Here is an 18557-nt window from a genome sequence, read left to right as displayed (position 1 = left end):
AGTCATGGTTGTATTAAGCTATTATGCTACATAAGTTCTCAATATTGAGAGAATATTGAATTAGTGTTGAGCTCTTTAGTGTCTTTAACTTATATGTGAGATCCTAAGGTGGTAATCTATTCCGTATGGATTTGGTCATTATTGATTAAGATATATGACAATAGGCATTCTCATGAAAAACACTATGATGTCCCATGAAATTGAGATTTGTGTCCCTTTGATACCAAGGAGCCACATGACTCCTTAACATACATGCCAAAATGTTTTTACCCTCTAAATTCATCCTAAATGTTTTCACAACAAATTTTTTACAGCACGAATAATAAGCCTATGTATATTCACATGGAAGAAACTTAATATTATTGAGTGGATTCCAAAATAAATACATTAGAATTAGTTTTCAACATACCTCAAATATATTTTTGTGTGACAAAGAAGTTTGGAAGAAAATAACTTTTATTTTAAGATTTTTTTGTATGTAGAAAAAAAAAAAAAAAAAAAAGAGATGGCAGAATGTAGAAGGTATGAAAGAGATGAACAAGGGATGAGTATTTTAGTTATATTAAAAGTAATTAAATGGATATATTAATTAGATTTATGCTTAAGACTTAAAAGAGAATATAAATAGATGGAGGGTCCAGATTTTTTTAATAGATACAATACAACTACAATTTCTCTATTATAATGGGCAAGAAAAGCAAAATAGAAAGGGTTGTAAGTGCAGTAGTGGAAACCGGGAGAAAAATAATATAGCGTTAATATAAGTATATTGGTAGGGTTTAGCAGTGGGAATTCCAAAACAAGCTCAACCTCCTCGACCAGAAGTTAGTGCATTCTCTCTTCCTGTTGCCACCCTTGTGATTTGGGTTTCTCCTTCCCCCAGCCCAAGATAATGCAGCCAAGGGGTCCTCTCTCTATTTCTCTGTATTATCAATTTATATTTATATGTATATCTACCTGAGTATTTGGATTGATTATTACTAAAGAACACGAAATTGCAGAACTACCGGGTTTCTATTATGACGTGGAGAAGAACAGGTACTTTCCTATCAAAGCCCCAATTCCAGGTTCTTCTTCTTCTTCCACCCGTCTCAACAAACCGCCTTCACTCCCTAAGTCGGTAATGTATACATTTTTTTTTCTTATTTGATTATCTTCTTGATTTTGAGAAATTGAAAATAACAAAAATCTTGATACGATAAATGAATAAATAAATCAACCCACGAAATTGAAGATACCGTGGGAGAAATTTCACTGTCCAATAACAATCCATGGGATTTTTTCTAGTATCATCTCTCCAAGTAATTTGTATGTGCAGGGCAACAACATATGTAAGAGAATTGGAATCAGAGCTGCTAAGCTGCTTCAATCTAGGGAATTGCATGGTGATGTGATTCCTTCCAAGAAAGGCAAGTGTAACTTTGAGAAGGAATACCTAAAGGTGCTTGCCTCCCAACCCCTGGTATGCTCATCTTTCCTCTGCATACTTGGGGAGTATTTATACCCTCATTCCATCTTATCAACATGTAAATACCATGTGTATATTCACTATTTGATTCATGAGTAAATATGTGATCTGTTTTTCAACTGCCTTGGAACATTATGTGTTTCAAACATCAATAACTATTGTAGGTGGCTGCTACACCTTTTTCTATTAATAAATATTCTTTTACCAATTTCAAACATTACCCTATGGTTTCTCTGCATCTTAGTAATAACATAGAATTCTGATGTTCAGTAGAGCAGTATTGCTTTGTTTACCATTGTGTCTGCCTAGTTTTATAGTAGCCATTGTCTTTCAGAGGGGGCCATGAAGCATGTTTGGCTGTGTAAGTTGGCTAAAAAGGGTTGGGCTCATCTGGTGGAATTTTCTGTTCACAGGTCAAATTGCAATGGGCACTGACTGCCAGATGGTGTATTGATCATTCTATACCTTTTCATCAATTGATGTGCTTCTGAAATCTTCCTAAATACTTAACTAGGAAGCCTTAAAACATTTTCTATTTTTAGTTTTTCTGTTATGCTCCTTTTGGATCTTGGAAAATAATAGAAAAAGGAAAAAAGAGAAACAAAAAAAAAAAAAAAAAAAGGAGGAAAATTGTTATACCATGGAGAATTGAAGCAGAATAAAATAGGTCAAAAATAATTTATAACTTACGTATTTTCAAATTATGTATTCTCTCCATAAAAAAAGGAAAAAAATTGCAAAATGCTCGAAGAAAAAATTTATTGAATTTATTTATTTTGTTTTCCTTCACTCTTGTGCTTTTGCCTCCTTATTTTTTGCCCTTTATCCAAATGGATCCTTAAACTTATTTTTTCTTCTTCTTTAATAACCTTCTCTTTATAGCTCATAGCTCATAGCTTATGAGGTATATTTCAAGGATAGGAATCCAAAGTATGTTTGAATCCAAAATATGTTTCGTTGATTCTGTTTTCAGGTGTTAAAAGTAATTTCTTGCATGAAATCATCCTTCATTTTCATGATTTCCATAACATGTTGTTTCAAGGCCTGATCCTTATTGTTTTTCTTAGGTCATGTGGATTGTGAGGAACTGCTAGTGTCCTTATTGTTAGTGTTATATTTCATGCACCACAGGTCTGGAAGTATCAGGAAACAGATAGAATAGGTGATGGTGCTTTGGAACAGATATCTACTGATATTAACACATCAGATGGACAGAGTCCAAAAGATCTTTTACTAACAGGCGGTGTGAATGGCTACTTGAGGTATTGCTAAGGTTGTCTTATGATATAAGGATCATATTCTTACAATTGTATAGGACCTAAATCACTCTGTCTGAGTCTGTGCAATTGTTTATTGTTGCTTTCTTGGGTAAATTTCCTGTGCTCTGGGCTTGAAAAGTTTTACTGTGTTGCTTAACTGAAATAGTTGGCACAAGGCCATTTGCTTCACTGCCTTAAGACATCAACTTGAACAACTTATTTAGAAGTTTCTCAGCTGCTATTGGCTGCTGGATCATCATGCCTTCTCTTATGCTATGTTTGGTTTTAGGATAGTACCAACACTATGTTTGGTTCCAAGAAAGTACTAAGAAAAAAAAATGTTTAATGAAAATTATTTTCTCATGTTTGATATTTTCCTATAGAAAACATGGAAAAAAATTATTGCCTCATGGTTGATTTTACTGTGGAAAATACAAAAGAAAATCAAATAGAATTAAAATTAGTTAGAAACTTATGAATTTTCAAATTATTTAATCTTTGTATAGAAAAGTTGAAATAAGTTAAATGAGTTTAAAGCAATATATAAAAATAATTTATTGACTTAATTTTTTTTTCTTTCACTTCGTTTTTCTTTCTATTTTTCCTCCCTATTTTCTTTGCCTCACATTTTCCCTCAAATTTTCTGAAAAACAAATATAGCCTTAATCTTTATATAGGAGAGGTAAAATAAGAAAAATGAGTTTGCAGTAGTATAAATAATTTGTTGACTTTTATTTATTTTTATTTTATTTTACTTTTTATTTCCTTCTACTTTACCTCTCTATTTTCCCCCCTTGTATTCTCTCTCAAATTTTCCAAGAACCAAATGTAGCCTTAAGAGTAGTTAGCTTTGCCATGCCACCAGAAAAGTGTGATGGTCTTGATGACACTTCCAGCTGTTGAAAAGTGGCTGTCAAAAGGGCGCTAGCATTAGAATTGCTCATTCACAAGGAAAATCTCTGCTCTTATCCTCTCTTTTACCTATTCATTACCTTTTTCATCTCTCATGTTCACTCGGAAGGGCTTGCTTGATTTATATGGATCCTTTGTAAAGCATTGATGAGAAAAGGAAAAACAACTTATAGAGAGGAAGAAGGATTGTTGTATTATGGGTGTTTTTTATTGTTGCCAATTTCCTCTTTTAAGGTGTAAATAGGATACTCTTCCTCTTCTCCACTGTGGGAGACTGTGATTGGAAAATTTTCATGCCCTTATAGTTGATGTATTGTTTGCAGTGCTCAAGAATAGCTGCTGTTGTGCGTTTGTTTCTTTTTGTCCTTTTCTTTTTTAGGAATAGCCACTTTCACTTTTGTATTTTGTTTTTTACAACTCTTTTAATCATCAGGTTCCAGGAAATATTCATTTTGTCCTTCTGGTTCTATTTTGATAATTTATTTCCATAATTGACTTTACTCCTAAATACAGCAAACCCTTAATTCCAACTACTTGGAAGTGGCTAGATCCTATTTTTTTCATTCAGATTTGTTCAGGTCCAAATCATATATTAATTCCTTGGCAACCTTGTTGATGTACTTCCATGTTTTATCTTACATCTTATTGATTAATTTCTAATTTTTAGAGTAATGTATTATTATTATTATTGCCTTTTTAGTTTTCTGGTTCTTAATAGGCCTGAAAATTATTATGATTGCCTTTTTAGTTTTCTGGTTCGTAATAGGCCTGAAAATTCTATATTAGCATCAAAACCCAAACTTTACTTTCTTTTTTTTTTTTTTTTTTTAAAGAAAAAAAACAAACTTTTTCCATAGTGTTGTGTAAACCTATTTATTACATATATTTGATGTTTCTAAAAAGAGTCCATTTCAAGTCCTTGGTTTTGAAGTTTTGTGCTTTTGCAGTCTTTATGAAGTTGCAAAAGTTGGACAACATTTTGATTATGGGGTGAAATGCATGCCAGATCGTGTATGGCCTCCTGTTATAGGGAAACAAACAGAGTGTAGTAAAGCAGTTGGACATATTTGGAGACCCACAGGAGCCTCATTAGTTATGCAGTCAAGTATATCTTGTATCAAGATGGTTGGGAAGCACTCTCCTTGTACAATTGATGATCAATCTGCCACTCAGCATGTGTTGTATCCTTTCATAATTTCTGACATTTATGACTATGTAGCCTTACTTCTTGATATGGTGACTGAAAATTATTGTACTATGAAACTTTTTCTTGCAAAAGATGTTTTGTTATTCTCCTATGTAATCCTTTCCAGATTATTGTTCAGAATTGAGGTCCTCTAGGAAATGACTCAGCTTTACGTGTGTGTTTCACTCATTTCAATACAAATATTCATTATTTATCCTTGGAGGGAAATTATTATCACACTTGCTTGGCTTAACAACAGAAAACAGGATAACTACCTTGGGATCAGAGACAATTGGCGGATCTGTATACATTCTGAATCTGACCAGACCATTAGATTTCAATAGCATTCCCATCATAAGGCAAAGAATGCATGAGGTTGCTTCTTTCAATTGTACGATCTGGACAGCAGATTGCAATTCTAAAGGAAGTCAAGCAGTGATTGGCAAGTATTACACTACAGTTTTTATATTTGATTATATTAACTTACTCCTTACAGTTCTGATCTTATTTTGCTCTCTCTCTACTTGTGTGGAATTGGCAAGAGTTGGGATAAATGAGTTAAATATCCTAAGACAGATCAATCCAGGTTTTAGCTATATTCCTGTGCCTGGCATTTGTTCACCTGTTCTTTGACATGGTACATTGGTGATTTTTCTTAGTTTGTATCACTATCTCCAAATTTGGTCTCATTTAGTTCACAAAATTAAATGGTCAATTCTCCCCTTGGTCCTTGATTCTATTGTTTCTTTAAGGGTGTTGAGCCTGGCTTGTAAGCCATTATATCTTGAAGGAACTTAAAAGAAAAGCCTTGAGGTTTTTTTGCACCCTGTTTTGTTCTTGCATCTATTTAAATTATCATAAATTCCCCCCCTCCCCCTCTCTCAATTTGAAACAAAGATTATGTATATGTCCAATCTCTAGTGGTAAAGGCACCAAGCATCTTGGTTGGCTTCCAAACTTCTTTAAGCAATGAAAAGTCTTTTACCATTCAATTTCTCCATTTTTATTCTCTCTCTCCCTCTCTCTAGATATATATATATTTTTTGATAGGTAAGTGCAAATTGTATTAAAATGCCAAAACAAGTTTATCCAAGATAATAAGCTGCACAAAAACAAAAACTTCAGCCTTTGAACAAAAAACTCCACATTCTCAAAAAATCTTCTATTTCTCTCCTTCCAAATTGTCTAGAATAGGCACAATGGTGCTGCTCTCCACACTTTCTTCCTTTTTCTTCCCATAAACGAGCCATGCCACCCTAACAAGGTCTTTCTAACCGACGACTGAATCACCCAACTCACCTTGAACAAAGAGAATAAGAGCTCCCATAGCGACCTTGCCTTTTCACAATGCAAGAGAATATGATCAATAGTCTCAACAAAGGGAGCATCTGTTGGCTAAAGACCACCCTCTCCTTTTTAATTGGTCTAAAGTCAAGACTTTTCGCCAGCCTCCCAAGCAAAAAAACTGACCTTAGGGGGAACCCAATCATTCCACACTACACTAAAAGGGAAAGGGTCTACCCTTATTTCCTCAAGGATATAGTAAAAGTCCTTAACAGAAAAGGACCCACTCTCCGTGTCTGCCCAAAACGCCACATCCTCCCTTTCCTCCACCACTACCCTGCCTTGTATCCTTAACAAGAAGCTCCTCACTGTCCCAAACTCCCAGTCATTAAAAGTTCTAGAGAAGCTTAGGTTCCAACCACCCCCCTCAGAAGATTGCACCCACAAATCCTCCACCCAAGCCTCTTTTGAGCTAGCTAGAGCAAACAAGGAGGGAAAGGACACACATAAAGGCTCATCCCCGCACCATCTATCTTTTCAAAACTTGACCCTTCTCCCATTGCCCACTTCAAAAAGAGTTTTAGAAGAGACTAACTCCCGCAAGAGCCTTATAGCCTTCCAAAGCCCAACACCATAGCTGGGCTTCTAAACTCCTTCATGCCTTGAACACAAAGTCTCTTATCGTTCAATTTTCTCTATTTTTACTCTTTCCATTTCTTGCTAATATAGCCTTAGATTATTCTTTCAAAGTAGCTTTATCTACTTCTGAATGGATTATAATTTATAAATCTGGGAATTTTAAATTTGTTCATGTTTCATTTTCGTACTTATATATTTTGATCTTATCTTTCCATTGGCCTAGGCACAAATGTGGGAGTGGCTTTAGTGAATATGGAAACTAGGGTGCCATCATGGGTGTGTCGTACCAAAAGCGATGTTTTGTCTCTACAACTTGATCAGTCGGTAACCTTTAACTTTGTTCAAGGTTTTATTTTGATTCTTTTGAGTTGCTTGATCATAACATATGCCTCCTTACTTTAATGGATTTGATCTTTGGATGCTAACTGAATTTATTTTTCTTGTACTTTGCAACAGAATTATCAACTGTGAATTGACACTAAATAATAGTTTAGAGGATTTGAAAATCCACTTTTATATTGTAATTGCCTTATGAGTGATATAGATTACATTCCTCATCAATGAGTTCAGTCAAGGTCATTCAGAATGTAAAGAATGCCATGCTTGCCTGATTTTTGAATCTTGGATCTCTCATATGATGTATTATAGAGAATTTGAAAATCCACTGTTATGTATTGGAATTGCCTTACAAGTGATATGTATTTAGTCATGGTTATTAGGAATATAAGGAATATCATGCTTGCCTGAATTTTAAAGCTTTGATCATATGATTTATTATGAGATAATCAATAGATCTCTTTGTAGATGGAGTTGGCCACAGATTAGACCTAAAACTTCACTAAGAGTGTTTATATCTTTATTTATTTTAGATCTCTATGAAATTACTGATATTTGGAAAAGAATGGGAACTTACAAAATAGAGCATATCTCATGCAAGATGTGAAAAAGGGAGAATAAGCAAAATTCACAAAATGGTCCTACGCTAATCTTTTAGAAATTATTCACAAGGTGCTGCAAATTGGTTGCTTCTCTAGTGCTAGGAGTTTGGCATCAAGATTTGGAAATCTAGGAATCTAATGGATAAAGTAATGTTCAGCTTTGGCTATATCTAGGTAAAAATTCTGCCCACCTATATGACTATCTCTGATGTGTACTTTTCCTACTGCTCTATAGAATTATACTGAGATATCTCCTCCTATAATTAAGTCAAACAAGCACTTGGTCTTCTCATTGCGAATACAACTCTTCCTAGTTATACCTATTTATTCACTTATATTTTCTGACATTCGCCATCATTAATCTTCTTATGCCATTTTATAGTTAGTTGAGGTGAATTCACCTTTCAACTAGGAAGGAGGAGAGAAAGCAAATATCAGATCTCTTTTTGGCTTCATTAGATGATTTCTATTCCGTTTGCTCCAATATCTTTCCTTGCTCTTTTCATGGCTTGGATCTAGCCCTACAAAGCTTATGTAGAAGGGTTTCTGAATGGAAGCAAAAAACTTCCATTGGCACACCAATTACTCTGGTTGCTAACTTCTGCTCTTAAAGCTTAATGATGTTTCCATTAAGCAGGGACATGACATACATTAAGACATATTCACATGTTTCAATTTAGAGTTTGCTTTTGCTTTCATTCTGAAGTGTTTTACTAGCAAAGCAATTGTTCCTCTTCTGGCAGTCTATTGATGAAGCTGGTGGCCTTTTTGATTTACTTGGTTTCCTAATATGTTTCTGAAGGCCTGGACCTATCTTTATTTTGTATGTTTCTGCCTTTTTTTTTTTTAAGTGAAAAGTTTCCAACGGTGCTAATAAGGACCACAGGGGATTTTTTTGAGTAAACTTTGTATCAAAAATGATATTTTTTTACATCCTTTTGAACTAACTGGTGATATATAATTGATGTATCTTATTTTATTCATTTCTTGTTGCAGGGAAATGTTGTTCTATGTGGACTTAGAAATGGAGCAGTTGTGACAGTTGATGTTCGAGAGAAGCAGGAAGGGGCTTATGCTAGACATACTAGACATCGAGTACCTTATCCTTCTCATAGAATTTCTGAGGCTTCAAGTAGAACTGTTCAAAAGTTTTCCAAGCAATGGTTTGAGGTATTAAATTTCAGCTGGAGGTCATACATTATACTTTCTTCATCCCTAATAATTGTTTTTGAAGGAGCTGTAAAATCATTTTGGAAGCTACTGTTGTTAGGATCAACTTGTGTCTTTAGAACTGCAGTTTTATGTGTGAGGTTTTATAAATCTGAATAATGTTTTAAAAGAAAATTTTATTTTATCAAGTTTCAATGACAATTTGTATGTGAACTGTCACTTCATAAACCTGCCCTGAAACTGCTTTGTTTGGTGAAATTCTCTGGTGGTAATGGATTTGAATCTCATGTTGTGCAGCTGAAGGGGAAAATATACCCTGAAAGTACCATTTTTTTACCTTCATCTATTTCCTGGTTAGTGAACTTTTGCAGCATCAGTAAGCTGGTTTCTATTATCTAACTTTAGTTCTTGTTTCAATTTCTTTTGTTTTTAATTATTACTGTATTTTTTAATTTTAATTACGCTTGCCCTGGTATTGAAAGTGCAGTTTGCTGTCCCTTCAGTTGTATGACCAGTACTTCTTGGCTAGCTCCATGGATGGATCTGTTAGTGCTCATTTCTCATTTAACTCATTTCATTGAGATTCTCATAATAGTTCATGTTCCTACATCTTATATGTCAAGCAAATGGTTGTTGTTTGTTGTAGTTTTAACATCCATCTTAGCTATTGGCATTTAGGAGATTTCCATTATGAGATTCTTTACCATGGGAGATTTGGTTGCATCGAAGTTGACTTGTGCTTAGTGCCTCAGATAAAGCATTATCCCCACAGGATTCAGTCTCAATATGCTCATTTTTAAGCAATTTTAATTTATATCCTTAATATTTTAGTTGGAGCTGCACCAGTGGCTGTTTTTAGTTAAACATGAAGATGCAACATGGCCCAATCACACCTCATTTCTATGTAATAAATTATTTGCGCATTTAGTTGTAATATGCAGTTTAAGAGGTGCATTTTCATCTTTTTCAGATGAAGCTTTATGATCATCGACTAATCCAGAGAGGTGCTGTACAGTCATACGAAGGGCATGTGAATTCCCATTCCCGAATACAACTTGGAGTTGATCCATCTGAGAGATTCGTATTTTCAGGTGGATACCATTTTATTGCCTGGAAATTGTATTTAACAACAGTTGTGAGACGTTTGGGCTTGTGTTCTAACATTTTTTTACTTAGGTGGGGAGGACCACAATTTTCGGATTTGGAGCATCACGTCTGGTGAACTACTGTTCGAGGATAAATTTTCAAATTCTGTCCCCTTAACTCTGTGTTGGGAGCAAACTCAAAGTACTGCCCCTGGCTCACTATTAGGCTTCATCCTTTTCCTCTTAGGACTTGTTTGCCAATTCATAAAATGAAGTTATTTTTTGACAATGCGGAATTTTCAGGAGTGCTGGATGGAACCCACCAACATGGGCAGATGCATGGTTGGAGTGCCTGGATTGGATCAGAAGAGGGAGTGTTTCGCATGCAATGGTGATGAGCCTGCAAGTTTTTTTTTGCAAGTAGAATTGTTTTGGGTATGGTGGTCAACTTGTGTTCTAAAGCAATGAAATTCCCTGCAAAAGTGGAAAGCATATAAAGTCTGCAGTGGTGTTGATGCTTACTTCGTCACCTCACGGTGCCCTCGGATGGATAAATCATTTGGTGTTGTACCTTGTGATGTGTAGAGATATCCATGAAAAGGTTGGCATCATGGATTAAATGCCTGAAAATAGTACTTTCATAAGTAAAAATAGTTTTCTTCCTTGATGCATGCCTCTGATTTTGGAATGGGCATGAGGAGGGAGTATCAATCATGGGGTTGCTTTCTTTCTTTTTTTCTTTGTTCTTTTAAATAAAAATTTCTTTCTAGTGTAATATTATTACAAACTTTTTTAGTGTAATATTATTACATTTTTTTTAATGGCGGGTGCAGTTGTAGTGCTATTGAACCTGGGAATTGGTTATATAGTTGAAAGAAAATGAAAAGTTTTATAGGATGACTCGCTGCTTTGTAAAGTTGAGTTTGAATTGAACAGCGTTGGTGGGGCAAATTGAACATGCGGAAAGGAGTCTATATTTGGCAATTTGGTTGGGAGGAATGAAGGGCTGATATGGATATTGATTGGGTCCAAATCCAATGTCATCCTCCCCTATTCCTTGGGTTATATTCAACTCACTTTGTGGAAAGCTTACGTTAGCTATGACCCAAGGCCAGGCACGCCTACTCATCTTTACTTCCATCTCCCTCTGTCCCTCTCTCTAGCCTGACATGCCTAGAACTAAGAAGATAAAGGGGTGATGTGGGTTGCTTTATGGCAATCACAGCATAATTTTGTCTTAACTTTTGTTTCTCATCACTTCAATCCACTTTATGAAACTTTTGTGAAGAGCATTGCCATTGAAGTTCCTAATTCAGAATCTTGACGGAAGAAAAGCATTAGTCATAGCCATCAGTCATCAGACTCGTAGCTCATGAACAGTCCGTGAGTCTGTTCATTGGACACGGGAAATGAATGCAATAATGATGACATTTTATTTGTGAAAGTGAAACAAAAATATCCCCCTATCCCACTCTTCTATGATATTCTCATTATTGCAATTTTCTCCTCTCCAAATCTCAGTGAGTGACATTCCACCCAATGGAATAAATTTAATTATAAGCTGTTATTATCCCATTTCACTGTTACTTAAAAAGTATTGATGATATTAAATAAAGTAACTAGTTGTATCAAAATCACTTGATAATGTTTAGAAAGTCTATTGGATCATTGTTCTAAAAGCCATATTTCCTAGATAAAAGTTCAGAGTTATAAGTGAGGAGGGGTGGGCAAAATTAAACTTGGTTCCATTTTAATTCTACTTCTAATTAAACCGAATCAATTAATTAGGAAAATTTATTAAATTGTTTCAAATGAAAACAATTTCTCTTCGGGTTGTGTTGATTCATTGGATTAAGTGCCCAATATTTTCTTCTTCTTTTTTTTCTTCTAAAATTTAAGCTTTCTTGATTTCATTAAACCATGTTAAACTATCTAAATCTTTAAACATAATGTAATATATACATATATATTTCACATCTATACTAGTCACATTTGTCTGTCCCTTAATCATATTATTTGTATCCTAGGATTTTTTTTTTTAAAAGGTTTTCTATTCTTAAAATCTAAAAATTATTTTTAAAATAGTTATTTAAAAAGTTTTCTATTTTTAAAAACATAAAACTATATATTTTTTTGGACATGAAAATATGCTTTGTAATTTTTTTGAGAGAAAATAATTTTATTAAAAACTTATTCTAAAAACACTGAATTTTCTCATAACATATTTTTAATTATTTTAAGATATTTTAATTCCTCAAAAAAATGATTTTTAATATTTTTTTTAAAACTATTTTCAAAAAGCATTTTTTGAAAACAAATTTGGAAGTGTTTTTTGAAAATAATTTTGGAACACGTTTCCAAAAAGGTCCTTATCTTGAAAACTAATATAAAATTATTTTATGAGTGTTCACATTGGTTTAGATTAATCCTTAAAAATTTTATGAACAAGTTGAGAGTAATCATATATATAAATTAAAAATTAAACATAATAGATAAAAGTTATATTTGAAGAATATTTGGAGATATTAAAAACATGTTGAGAATATTTTAGGTTATTTCAAAATTGGTTTTTGATAATTTTTTTTTTTAAATTCATGATAATTAAAAAAAAAATGTTTCTAAATGAGCCTTTTCCAAATAATAGTACACAATTTATTTATGAGGGTTAAAAATTGGTTTAGATTAGTCTTACTAGAAAAGACTTTTACTCGAATCTCACTTAATTAGAAAATTGAGTTAAATAAGGAGCAACAGAAACTACCTCATGCCAGTTGGTTTGAATTGCTTGGGAGGCTGGTTCTTTCAAAAAATAACAAGAATAATAATAATAATAAAAAGAAAAAGAAAAAGAAAAAAAAGTGCCCACCCTACCCCTATAAAAAACAACTGATATTAAATACACTCTATACCCAAGGGTTGATCTGGACAAGACCTGAGGAGGGCAAGTGCCCCTGAAAATGTAAAAAATAAAAGTTCCACCTCTCACGTAATCAAACCCCAGACCAAGTGTTTGCTCACTTGAAAAGTATCATGGTTGACCATTGAATTAAAGCCCACATTCTTTGTAATGGGCAAAGTTTATATATGTTTTAGAAGTTGTCCCCTAAATTGAAATTTTGGCTCTGCGTATTCGTAGGTTTGAAATTTCATTAAATATATCTTTTATATTTTTTTAATTATTTTTATTTATATTTATTTTTTAAAATATGGAAAGTATTTGATGAATAATTTATTTTTAAATTAATGAAACGGATGTGATGTGAGTGAAATGATTCAAAAAAAAAAAAATGTACATTGTGAAAGAAGCTTGGTGAGATGAGTGAACTACACCCACTAAAAGGAAATATTATTTTAGTGGATTGGAGGTTAATTAAGTACATCCTCCTTATGCGCCGTTTAAGTTTGTCAGAGTCACATTTTGTGTCATTTTATCACGTACACTCAATGGTGTTTTGGCCTTTTTCTTGATTTGGTCCATTCCTATATCAAACACGCTCTCATTCTTGGGTATGAATTTTATATTCAGCTCAGATGAGGACATATCTTAACAAAAATTTTGAAGTAAAAAGGAAGATATTTGAATTTTCAAGGGGGAAGCTGTGAAGTGTGTCTTTGTTAGGAAATAGAGGATGGAGATTGAAAATGAAGGGTGCAAAACAAGGCAAGGAAGAAGGCAGGAAGCAAGAAGGATTCGGTTCGAAAGAACGAGTGAGGGGTAGAAGTGTAGTTGGCGTATAAGGACAAGGGTCATTCGGGGACATCGGTCCGTTGTCACTGCTTTGGATGCCTTGGTCCGTATGACTTTACACGCAAAACTATGGGTTTTTTCATTCTTTTCCTTTCATAATTGCATGCAGTCTCGTCCTAAACAAAAAAGCCCAAACCCACATACATATTCTCATCATTATGCCTCTCACCCTTTGATTCTATGTTTGATGTTTGTATGTCCCACCTCCCCACTGATTTGAGCGCTCCTCATTATTTCTAGCTTGCATGTGAAATGCCTCTTATAGTGTGTTGCCTTTCTATGTAACTTCCCTTTCAGTTCATCAACTTCACTTACTCTTCAACTTTCAATGACGACTCAGTCATGACTTGCAATTAAGAAAAACGGATGCCCAACATAACACACCAAACTAAATTGAAAAAAAAACGCCGAAATAGCTGCCCAGGACTCCAGAAATTCTAGCTGCTTTCTACTTGCTTTGCCCGCTGATTTTGTTTTTTTCCTTCTGAAAGTGGAGTAATTCTCTCTTATTCAACTTCTCTACATATGTAATTATTTTTTTAAAAAAATAAAATAAAAAAGATCATCTTATGAGCATTCAAAATATCAAGTTGAGAAAAAAAATAAAATTCTGAAGGTCTTATTTCATGGAAGTTTGAAATCAATCCGGAATCCAACTTTTCTTTTGTAGTAGGGGTTGAGGATTGAATAAGATTATCTTTGGAGGCAGTGGGAATACTTTAAATGATTTTTTTAATATAAGAGTGTCAAATAGTCAAAGGTTGTGTATGATTCTCAGGAAAGCAATACAATAATTTGGGGGAAACTGCAAGAGCTAGCAGTGGTACGGTTGTGTGAGAAGGGTGCTCTATTTATCAAACCCCTGGGGATGACCATACGAATCAAGATTGCCCCTCTAAAAAGAAAAAAAATCATCATACTTGAAAATTGAAACTCATGATATACAATGTTCCATTCAATGGTTGAATGATTGATTGCAAGGTTCTATTGGGAAAGCAACAAGAAGAATAATTATAGTGAAATTACATTGTGAGGGTGAGGTAAGAGCACTAGAATAAAAGGTGTAACCAGTGTATATTATATAGGTTCCCTGCTCCAAGAAAACACACTACAAACATAACTCTCATATGTATATATAGAGAGAGATCTATGGAGAAGGAGAGAGAGAGAGGGATGTAGAAGATGGAACAACTTTAGGCCATAGTTTGGACAAGCTATCTTACCTATTTGAAATGGGATTTGGACCGCTTGGAACTTCATGGACACTGGCATTGAAGACCCTTTGTCGCCAAGAAGGTGAGCGTTCTGTCCTTGCAGCCGGTGGAGGAATTTGGATTGCATTATTGTGGGGGGTTGTTCGTCTGCTTCGTCTTGTGGGAGTGGGGTCCATACCACTATTGACCTTCATCGTGGATGCATCTGTTGAGGTAGCAGGCGGTGTGAAGCTGCTGTTCTCCTTGTGGGCCGTGGTGATGGGTACCGCCATAAGAAGAAAGAAGAAGAAGGTCACTGAAGCATTGTATGGAGAGATTGAAGTTGAGGTCTTTCTAGTAACACTAGCAGTAGCAGTAGTAGTACCAATTCCATCACAAGCCATGCAAATTAACCAAGTATGTGAATCATCTAATAGGCCTCAGAAATCATCATCAACATACATATAATACCTAGCTAGGTAAAGCCAGTGAAAGGGGTTGGAGGTGGCTTTTGCTGGCTACTTTGACAAGTGAGAGAGCTAGAGATCAATCATGTGTGTTTTGATAAAGATGGGCTGTAGGGCTCATTATATGAATTCAAACGAGAGAGAATCTTGAAAGCTACAAAAGGAAGAAAGAATGGAGGTGGATTGCTTTAGCTATGTCTCAGAGAGAGAGAGAGAGAGAGAAAGATTGGACTGCTTTATCGATGTGTTGTGGTGATGGCGGTGAAAATTAAAAGAAAAAAAAAAAAAAAAAGAAAGAAAAAGAAGGGAAAAAGAAATTGCGTGTTTGTGTTTGACCTTTTGACAGTGAGGCCGCGGTTGAAATTTCAGAGCAGCGTCTCCTCCAAGGAGGACCAGTGGAGCCCAGGAAAAGGGTAGCTTATGCAACCGACACGCATATAGAGTCACATTAATCTTGGCTTCATCCATAATACACAAACATTACATTCCAAAAACTATATATAGACACCCAAAGCTGAAAGCTGGTAAAAGGTTAAAATATTAAACAGGAAATGAAATTTGGACGCAGAGACAAAGGAAAATTCATTTCTTCCTTTAGATATCCTTCAAAATTTGGAAGCCTTGGTCTTGCTCTACACCTACCCTTCAATTTTGACATGTTTCTCTCAGACGCAGCATTAAGCCAGGGACCATATAAAAAATGTTAGCTAGGTTAGGTATATATATACATATACACACATACACCGACTAACTAATCTTCTTACTCGCGCATTTATTCTCTAAGTCAACTTCCAATGAGTTGTGTACTTAAGCAATAATCGTGGATATTGTTTTTTTTAAAATCAAAATCAGTTAGCTCTTAGTTGATTCCATGTATATGAATAGACTCACTCAAATATTCTGCAATAATTTTCAAAATACCCACAAATACCTTTGCCTTCATTAGGTTGGATTTAGTAATTGAAAATAAGAATGAAAATAGAATAAAGTAAAAAGAAAAAAATACGATCCTAGTGAAAATAAGATTTAATTTTCAGAAAAGTGAATTTTTGTTTCTTATTCATAAATCATCCAAACATATGAATGAATAGAAGATATAATTGATTTCTCATTTTTGTTCTCTAGTGAAACATTCCAAACATGGTCTTAGACTCATCCACAATATTTTCAAAATTAGGCCGATCATTAAACAAGTTATCAGTTCATGGTTTAGTGGTTAGATTGGTGGTTGAATAGAAATTAAACCAGTGATGTCATAAATATATACTTTATATATTTTTTAAAAGGGTTTATTACACTTTACCCCTCACCCCCAGTTTATAGCGTGTTTTTCACATTGCCCCATTAAGTTTAAAATTGAGCAATGTATATTCCATACTTTATAATTACATGCAATGTAAAGTTTTGGAGTGACAATGTTACCTGTATTGGATGAAAGGTGCATGTGTTTTCCATATGACTTGTTTAAGTGAGAGCAAAAGGGTTATTTTTATTTTAAAACCCCCCAAACCCCTTCCGTCCTCCTTTCCCCCTATCATTCGTTTCTCCTCCCAAGCCCTAGAATCCGAATCCCATAAAGTTGATGCAGCCATTGAAGGGCTAACATTGAAGACATGGAGAGTTCAACGGTTTGATAGAAGTCTTGCAATCCTAAGCTTGGCTATTTCTTTAATGGGTAGAAAAATATCAACAAAGAGGGTTAGGGCTAGGGTTTCCATTTTGATATTTTAGTAAATTTGGGGAAATTTTAAGGAAAATTTAGGGAAATTTGCAAAATGGCAATGAAAAATTTAGGTTATGCTTCAGTTTTAGAGTTAGGGTTTTGTTTTGATGTTTCATAAAAATTGGGGAAAATTAATCTTGACAGTGATAGGATTTTGCTTGGCCAATTTTATTTATTTAATTTTAATTTTAATTTTAATTTTTTTATTCTACAACTAATGTCTTGTATTCTATGCCTCACTGTTGCTTTTACATCTGCTTGCTTTCTTGATTGATTAACTACTATTTGAGAGTGCTATGATGTTGTCCTTTAATTCTAATGGTTTGTTTCATCATTGAGTTATTAGATGGTTGCTAGTTGTATAAAGAATCACTTATTAAGCTATTGGGTGGTCTATTTGCTTGTTGAGTTTTGTGGGATTAGGATCTAGGGCTTTAGAGGAATGAACAATGGGAAGGAAGAAGGCTCTTATTTGAGGATTCAACAACAATAGTTGGGAGGAACAAACGACGGGGAAGAGGAGGGTTGGAGGGGTTTTGGGGTTTCAAAATGAAAATGACCTACCCTTTTGCCCTCATTTAAATAGGTCATATGGAGAGTACATGTGCCTTCTGTCTAATACAGGTTATATCGTCACTCAAAACAAACCTTTTTTAAAAATAAAAATATAGAAATTAAAATTTTTTAAACACATTTCATCATTAAATTTGATAAATTAAATTATAATAAGGATAAACACAATGTTTTGAAAATTAGATCATCGGTTGACTTTCCGATTCAATTTGAATGTTTGGATTGTTCGAGGGTTGAACCAGTTTTAAACTGTTGGAATTGATGGTCGAACTGGTGAACCACTTAAACTGGACAGTTCTCAATGAGCTGAACAATTTAAATGACAAGTTTTTCATTTTTTTAATTTTTTAAAAGGCCAAAACGATATTGTTTTACCACTTTTTGCCTGTAAATGACGTCATTTTGATTTAAACGAATCATTTTTCTTGAGTCTTGCCAATATTGCTTTTCATTTTCATTTCCCATTTTCCTTACCTTGGTTCTTAGGCTTTATCATTGTCATTGTTGCTGTCATTGATCTAATCCATGCATGTCTCTGGTTGTCAACTATAACTCAACGCTATTTGCCTCACATAAATGATAAATCTATTAAACCCCCTACCTAGCTCCCCTTCTCCAACAACACATAACTTCTCATGGTTGCTGCCCTAAACCCTCGATAGAGAATCTCAAAACTGCTCCCTCTACCTCTACACACACCTACTAACAAAACCCTAATCTTAAATGACCCACCCCACCAAAATCCTTTCGCTATGTAAGTCGTCCTTACTTAAAGAAAGTGAAAATTTATTTTAGTCATAAAATTTATGAAAGTTTTTTTTTACCCATTGTTTGAATTTATTTTAGTTATCTACGAAAGTTGGCTCATTAAAAATTAGATTTCCAAATTTTGGTCATGGTATACCACAAAAC

General features: G+C 34.2%; 1 protein-coding gene across 1 annotated transcript; it reads left to right on the top strand.

Moving 5' to 3' along the window:
• The first annotated feature begins 745 nt into the window (after positions 1-745).
• LOC117919761 lies at positions 746-11225 on the top strand. Its single transcript, XM_034837012.1, has 13 exons — positions 746-905; positions 1002-1120; positions 1319-1462; positions 2600-2730; positions 4587-4820; positions 5092-5267; positions 6972-7072; positions 8683-8856; positions 9154-9209; positions 9344-9401; positions 9827-9947; positions 10033-10143; positions 10245-11225. The coding sequence occupies exons 1-13, from the start codon at positions 893-895 to the stop codon at positions 10334-10336; spliced, it is 1530 nt and encodes a 509-aa protein (XP_034692903.1). The 5' UTR covers positions 746-892; the 3' UTR covers positions 10337-11225.
• The last annotated feature ends 7332 nt before the right edge of the window (positions 11226-18557 follow it).

Source organism: Vitis riparia, chromosome 1 (genome assembly GCF_004353265.1).
Source record: "Vitis riparia cultivar Riparia Gloire de Montpellier isolate 1030 chromosome 1, EGFV_Vit.rip_1.0, whole genome shotgun sequence".
NCBI lineage: Eukaryota > Viridiplantae > Streptophyta > Magnoliopsida > Vitales > Vitaceae > Vitis > Vitis riparia.
The sequence above is the reverse complement of the archived record's forward strand: the minus strand, read 5'-3'. Positions and strand labels throughout refer to the sequence as shown.

Bases quoted from the DNA above. Each gene is read 5' to 3' on its own strand.
- LOC117919761 (XM_034837012.1), top strand. The intron at 2,731-4,586 runs GTATTGCTAAGG...GTGCTTTTGCAG, and splicing joins GGTGTGAATGGCTACTTGAG to TCTTTATGAAGTTGCAAAAG. The intron at 10,144-10,244 runs GTACTGCCCCTG...CGGAATTTTCAG, and splicing joins GTGTTGGGAGCAAACTCAAA to GAGTGCTGGATGGAACCCAC.